The sequence below is a fragment of the Typopeltis vanoorti genome, chromosome 22 (genome assembly GCF_054136105.1).
Source record: "Typopeltis vanoorti isolate ZY-2024b chromosome 22, IOZ_Tvanoo_1.0, whole genome shotgun sequence".
NCBI classification, from domain to species: domain Eukaryota; kingdom Metazoa; phylum Arthropoda; class Arachnida; order Uropygi; family Thelyphonidae; genus Typopeltis; species Typopeltis vanoorti.
The window spans coordinates 24774660-24793045 of NC_143570.1; the positions used below are offsets into that span (position 1 = coordinate 24774660).

The 18386-nt window shown below is 33.4% G+C and overlaps 1 protein-coding gene across 3 annotated transcripts in view; it reads right to left on the reverse strand.

Annotated features, from left to right (window-relative positions):
- Sting (transmembrane protein sting) overlaps positions 1–18386 on the reverse strand; it is a 200996-nt gene that overhangs the window by 63981 nt on the left and 118629 nt on the right. For all 3 annotated transcript variants that reach the window (XM_090412036.1, XM_090412034.1, XM_090412033.1), the window contains exon 6: positions 8178–8428. In XM_090412036.1, the coding sequence (XP_090268162.1) occupies positions 8178–8428 (251 nt within the window). The remainder of the gene's footprint in view (positions 1–8177; positions 8429–18386) is intronic.

Below are 18386 nucleotides of genomic sequence, written 5' to 3' on the forward strand. Positions count from 1 at the left end.
AACATCAGCAGTGAAACTTATAATTCCCAACTTTGCATTATCAGCAAACAAGTGAAGATCCCCAGTCAGTCCACATAATATATCATTTACAAATAAGATAAACAGCAAGGGCCTAAAGAACAGAACCCTGAGACATGTCACTGGTCTACCCTTCTTTTTTGACACACTGCTCCATCATATACAACTTACTGGTGTCATTCAGAGAGCCAATCTCCAATCCATATAACCAATAACTACCTGTTCCCATTCTCTGCAGCTTGTACAGCATGTGGTAATCTACTGAACACTTTTGCAAAGTCCAAGAATATCACTGTATATGATTTTCCCTTATCTAACAAGCTCGTTATCTTATCACAAAATGTAAGTAAATTGCTAAAACAAGACCTAACATTTACAAATAAATGCTGACCATCATAAAGAATACTGCTGCATATTCATCAACCCAATCCTGTATTCTATTTCTAACCAATCTCTCCAACACCTTGACTACAATTGCAGTTATACATACCGGTCTATAATTGGAAACCGTCTGTCCTAGAACCATGCTTGTGGAGTAGTACTATTTTGTCTTCTTTCCACTCCTTAGGAACCTTAAACCTTACCCACTGCAATACCTTCATTAAATAACCAGGTCAAGGACATAACTAACTGTTGTGCATATTCCTTAAAAATACGTGGTGATATGTCACCCCTTTCTACAGCCTTATTTACATCTAACACAATCGACAACTGATATGCCTCTGATTCTTTCACTTCCAATCCTCCTAATACTTGTCTTCCTTTTGCACAACATCATTTACACCAGTATGATATGTACTGATAAAGTGGTCAAACAATAATTCCACTATATCCTTTGCAATGGTCATTCTGCTGACATGACTAACCACCAGTGCCATAATTATTTTTCCTTTTGCTTGTATCACAGTGAAAGAATTCCCTTGAATTAACTGCAACTTTTCCTTCTTTACCATGCTCATTACCTTCCTAGTCTGCAGTCTATATTCTTCATGGATCTAATCACCAGCAACTGTCTTATACCTTCTCCATAACTTTTTCTTTTCAAACACAGCTTGCTTCATTTCACTGTTCAACTATTTTACTCCTACTCTATTTACTCGCCCAGGGCCAGCCATCTCGAGGGTGTGATGGGTGCAATGCACCCGGGCACCACAATTGAGTGGGCACAGTCGATACACTCATCATTTACACCAGTATGATATGTACTGATAAAGTGGTCAAACAATAATTCCACTATATCCTTTGCAATGGTCATTCTGCTGACATGACTAACCACCAGTGCCATAATTATTTTTCCTTTTGCTTGTATCATAGTGAAAGAATTCCCTTGAATTAACTGCAACTTTTCCTTCTTTACCATGCTCATTACCTTCCTAGTCTGCAGTCTATATTCTTCATGGATCTAATCACCAGCAACTGTTTTATACCTTCTCCATAACTTTTTCTTTTCAAACACAGCTTGCTTCATTTCACTGTTCAACTATTTTACTCCTACTCTATTTACTCGCCCAGGGCCAGCCATCTCGAGGGTGTGATGGGTGCAATGCACCCGGGCACCACGATTGAGTGGGCATAGTTGATACACATTTGCGGAAACGTATTTTTATTTATTTATTTTTTTTTCTTCTTCTAATTTTGCTTATAACTAAGGGATTTCATCGGCAAGATTTTAGGGCCCTGGTAATAATAATAATATCTCTGTGTTTCTCTATTGCATTAGTGTTTATGCAGTATATAAAAATTAACAAACATGATTTCGTTTTTACCCTAAAATGCTTGATTCATCATTGGTTTTCTCCTAATCTGTTACACATTTATATCATTTGGCTCGTTATCGAAACCGCTGAAAAAATATTTATTATATTCTTTATATATGGTTAGTCTAGAGCAGGGGTGGACAACCCTTAACATGCCTGCCAAACATGGCATGCCAATGACTTTTTTCCGGCATGCAACCCAGGGCTCATCTTAAAAAATAATTAAATAAAAAAACACATTTCAAACATCTTCGCTGACACATATTTTAACTTAATATAATACAATTTTATTAAGTACAGCTATACGAAATAAAAATGCAATAATTAATTAAACTCTACCAACTGTTTCATAATAATAAGTAATAAGAAAATTAGAAACAAACATCCTATTTCCAAGCCATCGATATATCTCCGCGATATACTGATGTACAAATTTTGTCCAGTTCAGTTGTGCATTATTCGTCAGGCATACAGACGTGGCGTGACTCCTTTACCATCATTTGATATATCTTTTCATGTTTCGTAAAGAATATATCCGTTTTTCTAAAGTGTATTTGGATTTGGATTTTATTAAATCGTAAGTCATTAAAATATGGATTGGAAGTATTTATTGTCAATTAATATGTTTAACTTATTAGATATAAAAGCAAATTTCCTTTACATTGATTTTCAACAAAATTCAGTTTTTTTTGTAAAATCCCTGCATATATTGCAATTGCTATTTCCTGCCTAGAAAGCAGTTTCCTTGTGTGCATCCTACCCAAATAGTATCATCTGGTTTCCCATTATTTCAAGCAAAAATTAGCAGTAATTTACAAGACTTGAGATGCTTAATGAATAATCCTTCACGAATGACTAATGAACAGACAGCCATGGTACTAGGCCAGTAAAGATATGTGCATATGATTAGTGTGGTATCTTTTGTTAATACCATCGGTATTAACAAAAAGATCACATGAGTCAAAGATAAAAGTCAGCAGACAATTTTTGAATTGAAATGCTAATTCTCTTCAAACAATTTCAATATCTGAAAGTGCCATAACAATATTCACTATATATTTCCTAACTTTAACACGTTTATGAATTTTAACACTTTCTGTTGATTTTTATTGTTGCTCTACATTTGAGCTGGGGGGACAGACTCCCACACATCTAGTTTTTAGTGTTTGCCAGTGCAGCATATGGTTTTGCTTGCGGCTAAATAGCATAGTTTTTGGGGGAAGGGACATGCGATTCATTAGTTAGTGCCATTTTTATCCCAGCTGTCTCTAATTGCACTATTTGTTGAGAAATATATTACACAGACTGCAAATGTTTGTACCTTATTCAGTGATACAATAAAACGACCTGCTTTTACTTGCGTCTGCAGACATATTGGCTAGTATGAAGAGCGATGGTTTGCCACGGGAAGCGAGTCACTATTGCCATGAGGTGAACATGATTAAACTTTTTTTTTCTGTGCGAGGTTAAACAAAACTTTTCAATTTCTTTTTTTCGTAAAATCAGGGGTGCAAGTTATACGCGAGGACCAGTTATATTCCAGTAAATATGGTAAGTTATTTTTAAAGCTATGTGAAATGTATTATCAATATTCAGGATTATGAAGTGTTGTCTGCACGTGATTAGATCTCAACTACGTTAATTTCAACTCAGTTAATAGTGATAGATAAGGGTGAAACTGATGTACTGAAGTAAACAAACGAAAAAAATAAACACATTCCTTGAGTGTTTCTAAAATTTTGTAATATTGTAAAAAGTATGTACATATTTAACTTTTTGTTAATTCATGGGATAAAAATATTTAATATTATTTACTTATTCGACAGGCAAAGCCTAACCCATAATGTCCATGCCAAGAAAGTATCCCTCTGGGTGTTAAAAAAGGAAATCAGCAGAAAAGAAAAGAGAAGAAAAGCAAAATCTCTAAAAGTCACAAGTAGATTTGTTTTCATGGCTACAAAATACATCTGACCACGAAATTGCTACGACTTCAGCAGTTGCGATTCAAACTTCAACTGAAGAAGAAAACTCCAAACAAGCTACACAACTTTTCAACAAAAATGTAGAAACTGCGGGATTCGTCGAAAAAGACGAGTCTGATTATACCAACATTTTGGATACAGCAAATAACGATAAAAACAATAACAACGATGGTGATCAAGTGAATATAAATGATCCAGGTTTGTGGCCAAATATTATAACTGATAAATTTAGATTATTTTGTGTTAAAACCGGACCCAAACAACATCATCAAGATGCATTCATTAAGAATGTTGACGGTGGATCATTTCCTACATCGTACTATTTAAAAAAAAACTGCAAATGGTGAAACTCAGCTTTGCAGCTGGTTAGTTTACTCAAAAGCTCAAGACTCAGTATTTTGATTTTGTTGTGTATTATTTTCCAAAAGAAGAGGAAAAGATCAATCAACACGATTTATATATGGTTTTAATAAATGGAGAAAACTGTCATCTGTAATTCGAGATCATGAGCTTTCTGTTGGTCACTTTATTCTTTTATTGCTTGGCAAGAATTATTAAAAAGGCTTAATTTATGTTTGACTGTTGACAGAACAAATCAAATTAATATAAATAAAGAAAGAGGAGATCTAAAATTACTATTCCAAAGAATTGTAGATGTAATTCTATTTTTAGCAAGTAATAATCTGTCATTTCGAGGATCCCATGAAACAAGAGGAAAGCCGAATAATGGAAATTTTTTAAGTTTAATAGAATTATTAAGTAAATATGATCCTGTGCTAATGGATCATGTAAACAGAATTAAAAATACGAAAAAAAGAATTGTGTATCATTTGGCACATAGATTTCAAAAGGAAATTATTGCTGCATTAGGTAATGAAGTCGTTAATCAAATTAAAGATGACATAAAAGCAGCCATATATTACAGTATCCAAATGGATTGTACTCCTGATATTTCTCACAAGGAACAAACTTCAATAATTATTAGATATGTAAATTTTGTAGACAAAAAATTAATTATAAATGAGTCATTTATAGGATTTATTGAAGTAGCTGATGTGACTGGTGAAGGACTAGCAAATCCGCTTTTAAAAAGAATAGGTGAGCTTGATTTAGATATTATGAATTGCAGAGGGCAAGCATACGATAACGGTAGCAATATGAAGGGAACATATAAAGGCGTACAATCTAGAATAATTAGTTTAAACCATCATGCAATTTATGTACCTTGCTTATCACATTCTTTTAATTTGATAATTTGTGATGCTGCTTCCAGTAGTATATATTGTAAAAAAATTTTCGGAATATCGCAACATTTATACTGTATATTTCCTGTATCTACAAAAAAGATGGGAAATTATACAAAAGCATTTAAATGTTACGCTTAAAACATTATGTGATACTCGATGGGAAGCCAAAATAGACGCAGTCAAAGCAGTGTATACACAGTTTGAACAAACTTATGCCTTAGAATTTATTGTTGCAATTAACGATAACACAGCAGTATTATCCGAAGCTAAAAGTCTACTAGATTCATTACAAGAAATGCCATTTATTTTAAGCTTATCGGTGTGGTTTACAATATTGTCAAAAATTAATAGTATCAACAAACTATTTCAAGCAAAAACAATTGTTCTTGACTCTGCTTTTAATTTAGTGAATAAAATTAAAAATGAAATCCAAAATTTAACACATTTTTAGACGACACAAAAATGATAGCACGAAACTTCAATATTTATGAAGACTTCCCTGAAAAAAGAATTCGAAAAAGAAAAAGATTATTTTTCGAACTAGCAGAAGATGAAGTTTTACTAAACCCGGTAGAGGAGATGTCACTTTTTCAACGTTGTGATTGATACTGTTATTGTACAAATAGATGAGAGAGATTTAAAAATATACTCAATGTTATTTCTTATTTTAAATTAATCACTGATATAAAAACATTAGAAAAAAATGAACTAGAAAACCGCTCAAGGGATTTTGTAAAATATTATAGTAAAGATGTAAATGAAGATTTAATCCAGGAAATTGATTTGGTAAGAGAATTGATCTTGGACCAAAAAAAATGTAAATAACGTGCAAGACATACTGCAATATATATTAAATAATAGTTATAATGAATTATTTCCAAATGTGCTAACTGTATTGAAAATTTTCTTTTACCAGTTACTATAGCAAGTGCAAAGCTTTATGCGAAGAACGCTTAAATGCACTTGCCATATTAAGCATCGAAAAGGAAATTGCCAAAAATTGTAATGTTTCAGAAATGATTAAGGACATAGCAAAAAAAAAAAAAAAAAAGCATATTTAAATAAATACATATTAAGCAATATACATGCTAGTAAAATTAGGCCCCTAAATAGTAAACCTATTAATTTTTTTATGTGCTTAAATTAATTTTTTTTATTACTCCATCATCATCATCAAATTACTGCCATGTACCCTCAAGGGGTGTACAGGATATGATAGTACTACATGAAAAAAATTACATCATTACTAACTTCCTATCTACAATTTTCCTCCAAATCAGTCTGTTACTTGTCAAAACTCCAACATTATCAGATCTTATATTTCTATCATCTAAGGCACTTTGTACCGTATCAATCCACCTATATCTTGGTTCTTCCTCTGGGTCGTTTTCCTGCCAACCTGGCAGAGAACACTTGTTTTGCTAATCTTTCATCGCCCATTCTGTTTAAGTGACCATACCACCTGAGATTAGCTCTGTTAACGCATTCCTGGATGCTGACAATGTCAAGTTCTTTCCTAATATCCTTGTTTTTAATATGATATTGCCATTGATGCCATCTGTTCACACCGCTAATCTTTCTCAGGACTCTCATATCTGTGGTCTCTAGTCTTTGGTCAAGCATTTTACTTCTGACCCAGCTTTCAGATCCATAAGTTAAAACTGGTTTGAACACTGTCTTGTATACAGCTAATTTAGTGTTCTGACTAATTTCTCTCTTATGAATTTATGAACATATGAATTTATTTAATTGACTGCCTACCATACCAGCATTGTTGATTCTGTTGTCTATTTCCATATTTAATTTACCGTCTTCACTAAAAATCGTGCCTAAGTAGCTGAAATGTTTTACTTGTTCCACAGGTTCCCCGTTCACAACACAGTTGACATTTTCAACAATTCTACCTATTTTCATTGTTTTTTCAGCATTAAAAAAACAAAGACCTATGTCTTTGTTTTTTTAATGCTGACCTTCATACCATATCTATTACAACAGTTATTCAATTTAGTCAGAGAATCTTGCAGACTTGTAGCGGATTTATTCAGAAGTATAACATCATTCACATAAAGCAAAGAGCTGACATTAACATCTCCAATTTTGATATCATGTTTAATACCACTTTCCTTCATAATGTGATCCATATGCTGTAGTTGGTGAGCAAGGTTACTTTTGTTTTGTGTTAAATATTTATTTATTTTAATTATTTAATACTTTTGTTTTATGTTCTGTAAATGTTATGTTAACCTGTTATATTTCGAATGTGTTTTTTTTTTGTTTTCCTGTGCCAAAATCATTTGCAGTTAAGAGGTTTTACGTTATGTTTATTTTGAATCCTTTAATTTTTACCTTTGAAAAATATTTTAGGGCCCCAAAAGGTATCTTGCACCCGGGCCCCTTTATAGAGAAGGCTGGCCCTGCACTCCCTAACCCTTGGAATTTTCCTATATAGAGAAACAACCCGTGGAGTATTATTCATAACTATAAATTCACACACATATGCCATAGTAATTAACTTTTTAATAATATGTAAATATTTCGTCTTAAGTATCATAAGACATCATCAGTACAGTTATAAACAACAATAGGAATTACATTAAAAAAAAACATCAGTGAGCATGCTTACATTGGAATCCCTCTATGTATACAGTAGTGTGTTTAAGGACTAAATACTATTGGGCTATAATTAAATTAAATTTACTTAAGACGAAATATTTACATATTATTAAAAAGTTAATTACTGGGGCATATGTGTGAATTTATAGTTGTTAACTCTTGGAATACAGTTATACATTTCTTGTGTCAGATACTGCCTTATGAATTTCCACGGTGTTAGACTCATCAGTAGTGTTAGACTTATCAGGCTAAATCAGATTATGAGAGAAAATTAGCTGAGCATGCCAAATTACTTGGGCTTTGAATTTACAAAAGTAAATTCAGAAGAGTTTTTTTCACTGTATAGTGAGTAAGAGAAAGAATGATTATGGAAGGCTAACTTTAATCATTGCCAATAGTAGGAAGGTGAAAAAAGCAGAAGAAATCATTGAGTTACTGAATAATCACTATGCAAGCTTGTATGACAGAGATAACACTACTACTAACAATAATTAATATAACAAATTATTTTAATAACTTCCAACAGCATTACATCTTGAAAAATATAATTTAAATCTTACTTGCTTTTCATAACTGTACAAAACCTCATATACTGTACTATTATAGGGCCTGCCTTTTATGCCTCCTGCATTCTGGTAAAGGGTAGGAAGTTCTCTGGAACGCTGCAGCCGTGGAAGCTGTGCTTCATCACCTTCCATGTCCTCTAGGTTTCCTTTCAGTTGGCATGAAACTGGTAATAGGATTATAAGTTTCTTCACTGTGACTTCTACCTCATGTTTGGCTTCAAACTGTTTAATTCTGGCTATAATAGCTGTACAAGTAAAGACATAAATATGATTAATTAACAATTTTTCAATTTGATGGCTGAAAACAGTGATAATATATAAGAACATAAGCAAATCTTTGAGTTGTGTAATTTTAACAAAAAACAGAAAAAAAAAACATGAAATATGCTGTTTTGACACACACACACACGCACACACACACACACACACACACACACACACACACAAATACAGCAATTAATTCTCTGTAGAGAGGATTAACTAGGTTTACACAAAGTCAAGCGCTGTGAGGAATGAGGCATGATATGTGTGTAGCCTCATAACTCAAGTGATAATAAAGATACTCATTGTTTAGAAAGAATTGAGTTTCAAATTTCATGGCTGAATTCTGTCTAGGATGCAAAAATTCTTTATAAAAGCTTTCAAAAGAAGGTGAGTTAGCCAGTCTAATATGGAGATAGCGAAGTTTTTTCCTCATAGCAACTCTGGTTTTTCATCCCACAGGACAAGTCAAACTCAGCCAGAGAATACATGCTATTCACAGGCACATAGACCCTGCAAACAGGTTTAACTATCCTATCATAGTATTATTAAGGTTTCTATGAAATTAAGTTTCTTAGCCAGAAAAGCTATTTGGGTATAAACATTTAGAGAAATGAGATCTCTCACACAGAGAGAGAGAGAGAGAGAGAGAGAGAGAGAGAGAGAGAGAAAGATTTACCTTATTTTATTATGTAAAGCTGACGTTTTCATAAATATGTTGAGTTAATATAGAGGCATAGAACAAATAAAAAATTAAGTAAAGTATCCGATATTTTAGCCTACACGAAGTCTGATCATAAAGTGTGTATAAGTTCACGTTTACACTATTTATTCACGCCAGGTTAGTTATGGACTGTGTTTTGTGAAAAACAGGCAAAATAAATGGAATTCAGAACATATGAATTAAGGTACTTATTGTCTCACAGCATGTCTGATGCAACAGGATGTATAAATTTTGCAGTGTGTTGCTTATATAGTTGTTTAGTATTATACTGATACAACTAAGAAGATTATTTTAAATACAAATAGAAGATCCTATATTCAGCTATAGAATTCAACATCAAATACAAGGATAATCTTCTTGAATAGCAAGCAATATCAAGTAGAGTTATGTGGGTAAACATCAAAATGGAAAATTGTACAATTAAGACTTATTTGTGCCCATGCTCCCAAACAGGGAGAATGGGCACAAATCTTTTGCTTTTTCAGTTTTTCTACTCAAGAAAAAGTTAAGGAATTTTTCTGATTCATCAGGAAAGGCAGGTGACAAAGAAAATGAAAAACTTCTTTGCTGTTCAGATTTGTTGGACATCTAAACAGCAGAGAAGAAAAGAATACCAGACAGAGAGAAATGTCTTGGGAAAATTTAGGAGCAAAGTTAATAATAATGACATGCATATGCTGGATTTATGTTAAGGGCATGGATCAGTCATTACCAATATCATGTTTCACGATGAAGATGTGCACCAATTTACATGAAGAGAACACACACACAACTCATCATTTTAATACCTTGATAATAATATTTTCAGGCTGGTCAGGACATAAGAGTATATAGTGATGTGAAATAGAAGTGCTCATTATTTAATTTAGAGAAGGATGAAATTGAATATACTGAGTAGAAAATAAAGGTGTGCAAGAAAGTTTAAATATTGTTTTAAAAAAAATGAAAATGCTTCAAAACAAGAACCAAACCTTGGAGACTTAGTGAGAGACTTGAAGGAACTCTGAGGAAATACAGAAAAATATAAGAAAGTAAAAGTAACTGGACAAAAAAGTTATTGGACGACTAATAAGAATACAGAAGATCAATATATCACAATAGCAAAATGTTCTTGTTGCTATGGAAAAAGAATACAAATGGAGTAAAGAGTACTTTTTTAATATCACCTTTATCGTCTGATTTTTTCCTATAAAAAGGAAAAAATCAGACGATAAAGGTGATGTTAAAACCTAGGATAAAGTGATGTCTACAGTAATTACTTTCAAAGAGTGTTAAATGATACATGCAGTGACAGAAACAGCATTTAGAAAATATTCAAGGAGAATGCAATCTGGATTATGTATCAATATGAGATAGAACAAAGCCATCAAAAACCTCAAATATAGAAAACAGCAGGAGTAGATGATATTCAATCAGAAATGTACATTATAAGTTTTTTGAACATTCAGTAAAGGAATTCTGTAATTCTCACAATCAGTTTTATTTCTCCTTTTTTACTGATGGATATCAGAACATTCATAAGGGCAGAAGGTTGAATTCCAGATGAGTGAAGCAAAGCACTCATTATATGCGAAATTAGGTAGAGTAATAGTTAATGAAGCAGGGGCAAATGTTGGTCTTGAAATTCATGCTTGCTCTTAAGACGTCTTCTGTCTACAAAAATAAGAGCCTAAATTGAATGCTTATAAATGCATGCATTTATTAACAAATAAATATTACTTCTTTCTCAATTAATGAGCTTGCACAGCAAGCATGGAGAATTTGCCACTATAATCAAGGCAATGTGGAGAGCTTGCAGGACAATTTAAATAGGCTGTCAGTATGGACAAAAGTTAATGAGTGTAAGCTTAATGTTGAGAAATGTAAAGTTATGCAATTTGGGATAAATAGATTGCAAGCTGTGTATCACATTGATGGCACTGTACTCCAGGAAACAGACGAAGCTAGAGATTTAGGGGGGAGGTAGAGAGTTAAAGTTTAGAGGACATATTGCTAAGGAAGCCCATAAGACTTGGCTATTGAAGAACACATTTAAAAGTAGAGATAAGAAAGTTGTTATTTCTCTTTATAAGGCCTTGATATGGCCACATCTGGATTACTGTGCTCAAGTCGTTTCCCCTGGATTTCTTGGGGATGAGGAAGCAGTGGACAGGATTCAGAGGCAAGTGATCAAGATGGCGAGTGGCCTGTGGAATGTTCCTATGAGGGAAGATTGAATGTGCGTGGATTGCAGAAGTTAGTTGAGAGGAGAAAAAGATGGGATATGATAGAAACATTTAAGTTGATTAAATAGTTTTATAAAGATAGATGCAGGGGAAATGTTTCAGCACTTGGCTAGAGGGACCAGAACAAGGGGTCATCCTTGGAAGTTGAATAAAGGTGTGGTTAGTAGGAGTGTGAGGACTAGATACTAGATTTTTTGCTTGTAGAGTTGTAAATGAGTGTAATGGATTGCCAGAGTCTGTTAATGGGTTCAAGGAGAGGTATGATAGATTGTGTCTCCCTCAATGAGTCTTCGGACTCTGTGGCGGTTGCCCATATAATAATATCCATCAGTAAAATAAGGAGAAATAAAAGTGATCGTGAGAATTACAGAATTCCCTTACTGAATGTTTCGATATTTATATAAGCATGCTTGAGAAGGGGTAAGAAAAATTATGGAAGCAAAATTTGAAGAGAAACGTGGATTCAGGAATTGGGTTTTCTCTTTAAGACAAAGTTGAGAAATCGTGTAAATGTAACATGAATCATTATTTAAGTTTTTTAGATAAGGTAAAGACATGTGGGAAGGTGCCAAAAGAAAAATGTTGAAAACACTACAATTATCTGGAATAAATGAGAAATTATATCAAACTGTTATAAAACGTTCTGTATTTTATGTTACTCTACTTTGTCTTTGTTTGTTCTTAACTATCTATTTCTACTATATCTTATTTCCCATGCTCTATAGTCTAACAAATTTATTTGTTTTACGACTGCACTGGTTAGACAAAGCAGATATCATTTATTTCCCCCGCTTCTATATATATTATTGATCATAATTTACTTGGTTAATAATGTATATAAAAATGAATTTAAATGACTCTATACTGAGAAAGAAAAGTTTAATGTTAAGATATGACTAGCTTTGTTGAAATTCAACTTCTTCAGGTATCATAGGCAAAGAATTAAATAAAAAATAACAGAGACATGATAAAATACATTAACAGATCTAGTATAAAACACACAAGTACATTTAAAAACAGGAATGCATGCTTAAGTTCCAACTGAAGTTGACTATGTGCATGAGCTGACACGAGTGTGCCAGTATTGGACAATGGCAATGTGTGCATCAGAAATATTGTAGCTAAGGCTGTTATTAATATGAGATGAATCAAGCGATATTTCTCTAGATTCAATTATTCTTCTTTCAAGTTCATCATAGCACACATGGATATTAGAAGTTTGTAGCCAGTCTACGAGATGTTGGCGGCCTTCATCCGAGTTGATAGAGAAGAGAACTTGGCTAGATAGAGCGCTGGCCCTGGTTCTGTTATAGGAAATGTCTCTTTGGTGCTCTTTCATGTGTAGAAGGATGGATTTAGCTGGCTGGCTGTAGTATGGTTTGCCACAATCACACAAAATCTTGTAGACTCCTGGATACTGAGTAGGAAGATGTTTTATTTTAGGTATAGCAAAAAGAACTTATATACTCTGCTATACAAGTTGTCCAAAAGCTGCACCCATTAAGTTACTTAAATATATAAAGATAAAGAGCCGACAGGATTCATTTCGGTGATATAAACATTATTTAAATTAAGGGGATATTAGATCCCACATTGTTTTAAAACCGAATAAGAAACTCAAGGATTGGAATCAGTGAGTTTCATGCTGAATATAGTATAAAAAACTATAAATATCGGCGAATACTAGCGTGAGCTAATGCAAGTTGTCCTAGAACGTAGTACAAACACGGGCAACTCATTGCAAAGGTGGGTAAAGTTCTGATCACTATTCTTGGTATTTTCCTTAATGTAAAAACACATTTCCTAGGAAATGTATGCTGTTATTACGTTATGGTGGGAGGTCACTACCCAGATCGGTTTCAGCCTTTTTTTGAGGTTCATCAGCGAGTAGCTAGACCAAATTAATACCAAAGGGTACAGCGAAAAGAACTTATATACTCTGCTATACGAGTTGTCCAAAAATAATGTAATAACAGCATACATTTCCTAGGAAATGTGTTTTTACATTATGGAAAATACCAAGAATAGCGCTCAGAACTTTACCCACCTTTGCAACAAGTTGCCCGTGTTTGTACTACATTCTAGGACAACTTGCATTAGATCACGCTAGTATTCGCCGATACTTTTATAGTTTTTTTATACTATATTCGGCATGAAACTTTCTGATTCCAATCCTTGAGTTTCTTATTCGGTTTTAAAACAATGTGGGATCTAATATCCCCTTAATTTAAATAATGTTTATATTGCCAAAATGAAGCCTGTTGGCTCTTTATCTTTATATATTTAAGTAACTTAATCGGTGCACCTTTTGGACAACTCGTATAGCAGTATATAAGTTCTTTTCGCTATACCCTTTGGTATTAATTTGGTCTAGCTACTCGCTGATGAACCTCAAAAAAAGGCTGAAACCGATCTGGGTAGTGACCTCCCACCATAATGTAATAACAGCATACATTTCCTAGGAAATGTGTTTTTACATTATGGAAAATAACAAGAATATTGATCAGAACTTTACCCACCTTTGCAACGAGTTGCCCTGTTTGTACTACGTTCTAGGACGACTTGCATTAGCTCAAGCTAGTATTCGCCGATTCTTTTATAGTTTTATATACTATATTCGGCATGAAACTCTCTGATTCCAATCCTCGAGTTTCTTATTCGGAGATTTTGATATTTTCAGCGCATCTCGTAAGTTTTCTCTTCACAAATATACCTACTCAAGAAGTTCTAAACCTTCTCCAGAAGAAACTATCCAAGAAATTTTTTTCCTTACTTTCTCACTGTGTGAACTCAGGATACTTCAAATACGATAATAAGATTTATAAACAGAACTGAGGTTTAGCTATGGGAAGTCCGCTCTCTCCGATTCTTGCTGACATATTTCTTAAAGATTTTGAAAAAAAAAAAACAATTAATTCCTCGACTCTTAAACCTAAAGTATGGTATCGCTATATTGACAATGTATTTCTCATCTGGGAACATGGTGTCAACAACCTCAACTTTTTTCTGAACCACCTCAACAAGTTTCATCAGAAAATCAATTTCACCTGTAAACTGGAATCCGACGACTGTCTTCCCTTTCTGGACTTAAAACTTACGAGATGCGCTGAAAATATCAAAATCTCTATTTTTAGAAAACCCACTCACACAGATACCTTCATGCTTCTTCCCAACAATACCCTCCACAAAAGTTTGGTATTATTTCAACCCTGGCACATTGAGCCAGATCTTTATTAACAGATGAAACAGAAATTGAATATGAACTCAATTTTCTTAAAAAGTCTTTTGTTAACAATGGATTCTCTCTTAAAAAGATTAATAAATTTTTCTCTGTCCATCGCTCAACTGCTTTTGAAAATTCTTCTCCACCAAGAGCTTTTATTTCGTTACCATACATCAGCTCTCTCTCTCACCAAAACTAGTCAAAATGCTTTAGAAATTCAACATTAGAACTTGCTTCACTACATTTCCTAAACTTCGCTCTATACTAAGTAGACCTAAAATAAAACATCTTCCTACTCAATATCCAGGAGTCTACAAGATTTTGTGTGATTGTGGCAAACCATACTACAGCCAGAGAGCTAAATCCATCCTTTTATGCATGAAAGAGCACCAAAGAGACATTTCCTATAACAGAACCAGTGCCAGCGCTCTATCTAGCCAAGTTCTCTTCTCTATCAACTTGGATGAAGGCCGGCAACACCTCGTAGACTGGCCACAAACTTCTAATATCCATGTGTGCTATGATGAACTTGAAAGAAGAATAATTGAATCTAGAGAAATATCGCTTGATTCATCTCATATTAATAACAGCCTTAGCTACAATATTTCTGATGCACACATTGCCACTGTCCAATACTGGCACACTCGTGTCAGCTCACGGACATAGTCAACTTCAGTTGGAACTTAAGCACGCATTCCTGTTTTTAAATGTACTTGTGCATTTTATACTAGATCTGTTAATGTATTTTATTATGTCTCTGTTATTTTTTATTTAATTCTTTGCCTATGATACCTGAAGAAGTTGAATTTCAATGAAACTAGTCGACATTAAATTTTTCTTTCTCGGTATAGAGTCATTTAAATTCATTTATATATATATATATATATATATATATATATATATATATATATATATATATATATATATCATCATCAGTTGCATCAGTCTTGGGACCTGGTAGCTAAGCAACATTTTCCTCCATTCCGCTCTGTCATTGGCTTTCTTCTTAACCTCCTGGTAACTCCTCAAACCCGTGCTGTCTTTGACTTGGTCAAGAAAGCTTTTCCTTGGTCTACCTCTTCTTCTTTTCTCCTCTATTTTGCCTTCAGTTATTCTTTTCACAAGTCCATCATATCGAAGTATATGTCCAAACCACCTCCATTCTAATTTTGATCAATTTAATTAGAGTTCTTGTTTCGTTTATCTTTCTCAGGACTTGTTGGTTTGATTTTTTTTCTGTCCATTTTATTTTGTTCATGCGGTGCCAGCACCATATTTCAAAAGCCTCCAATCTTCCAATTTTCTTACATCTTCTCTGCCCAGAATCCAGGTTTCACATCCATACAGTGCAATGCTCCATATCATTGTCTTTACTAATTTTTTTTTTCAATTGTAGGTTGAGGTTTCCTGTTGAAATGCTTTTCACCTTAGAGAATTGGGCTTTTGCATTGTTTATTCTTGATCTTATGTCTTCTCTTGTTCTGCCATCTTCTGTTATTAGGCTTCCTAAATATTTAAAGCTTTTCACTTGTTTTATTTGTTTCCCGCTAATGTCTATATGATCTATATTGATAGGGATTTTGCCTGTAACAATGATTTTAGTCTTATCTGTGTTGATTTTCATCTTATATTTTTCAAGGTTATTATTTAGTAATTCTAGCGTTGTTTTTAACGTTCTTCTGTTTTCTGCTACAAGGACTATGTCATCAGCAAATCTTATACACAACTTGCTCACAATTTATCTTTATGCCACTATTTATTTTATCTTTAGTTTCCTGAATGGTCTTTTTCAATATATAAATTAAATAAAAGTGGTGAAAGTATACATCCTTGTCTTACTCCACTCCTCATATTTATTATTTTCTTCTTATCGTTGATTTTAATCCGTCCATTTTGATTTTTGTAAATTTCATAAATTACTTTCCTATCCCTCAAATCTATGGCGATATTAGTTAGACAATATATCTATATATATAATGATCTGTAATATTAACTCAGAATTGGGATATGTTCATATTTGTTCATTCAGAATAAATTTAATTGTTTTTTCTAGTTCTTGGATCTAAGTCAGTATGTATATATGTATGTATGTATGTATGTATATATATATATATATATATATATATCCTTACTGTAAATCAGTCACGGCTTAATTATAAATCCTATAAACTTCTATCTTACTTAAGTTCGAATTTTTCAGGATAGTGCATTGACAGAATCAGTCTAATGTGTTGTTCACAAACTATTTAAGTCGAAAGGAAATATTTACAGAATGATTCGCAATCACATATGTATACAATGTCATTACAATTCTCTTCCTAATCTCAATTCTTTCTAATGTAACCTTAGTTCTAAGCTAATTCACAATCTAGCATAATATTAACTGAAAATGAGGCATACTGAGTTTAAGCCTAATTCAACATTAATATACATTATCTCATAAACATTTGACATACATTCTTGTTCAGTATTATAACTACTTACAATTCTGCTTCAGTACACTGTCTTTTACATTAAGTCTTACTTACATAAGTCTTATTCTTGTCTTTCTTTCCGTCTGCCGGCTTGTTCCTGATTTTCCTGCTAAATTTTTTCATTGTCTGAGTCATCTATTATTCCTTGCCATATAAGACTCATGGCAGCAGTGTACAGCTCTTTCCTTTCGAGACGATCAACACAATACTTCTCATGTGGTGACAGACCCAGGCAGAAGACTCAGAACCCACAACGCTTCTCTTTAGATTTCCGAGAGCGAACCTAGACAGTAAACCCAGGTAAGAGAAGACTTAGAAAACCCCAAACAAACTTTGCTTCTCTTTCATTTTCCAACAAAGAGTCTTGAGTGGCAGCAGACCCAAGTAAGAGAAGGCTTAGAAAACCCCAAGACAAATTTCTTCCTCAACGACCTGCCTTATATGCACTTGGACTTCCCTTGTGCACATCTCTCAAAAATGGTTAAGCATTGACCTTCGGACATGCTGACATAATTCTTCGCGACTCTTTGGAATTCTCTATCCATGGCAATTCTTAGAATTCTTCACTATGGTCATGAATTGACCTTTGAGCATGATGACATCATTCTTTGTACATCTTTGGAAATTTCCATCTATGATATCAATCCACTTGGAATTCTTCATTAATTTTATAAATAGACTTATTGAATTAACATGAGTTGATATCATTACATGATGTCATCATGACCCACATTATTTTAACAAAAGCTCATTACAAAATTATTACAAAACTTAACATTCTCCTAAACAAAAAACACGTATACATTTACTATAAAACCTTCCTCCAATCATATGGAATTCTATCTTCAGCTCATGACTTTTGAATTATGCAGTGAAGTCATTCTAAAACTTTTATATCCCGTATTTGAGTGTTTCTGGTCAAATGTTATCTACAACAGCTAGTTTTCCACACTTCAAGTGTCTGCTGGCTTTTCTACCTCAAGTACTGATATGTATTCCTGACTGCATTTCTCTTGAATATTTTCTACCACTGTTCTCTCACTAACTATTTCATTTAATATTTTTTAAAATAAAACTCTAGACATCTAGAATATCTTTTTCTTCAGTTTTTATATGTTTTATGATATCTGATGTCTTTTTCAGCACTCTTTTCTCAATTTCTAAGCTTTATCAACAGTCTCTGGAACATCTTTCCACCTTCACAATATTTCTAGCACATGCCAGCTTGGCTGGCTGAGTGGTTAGCGTATCTGCTCTCCAGTCAAAAGGCTGTGGGTTTGAATCCCACCGTGGGCA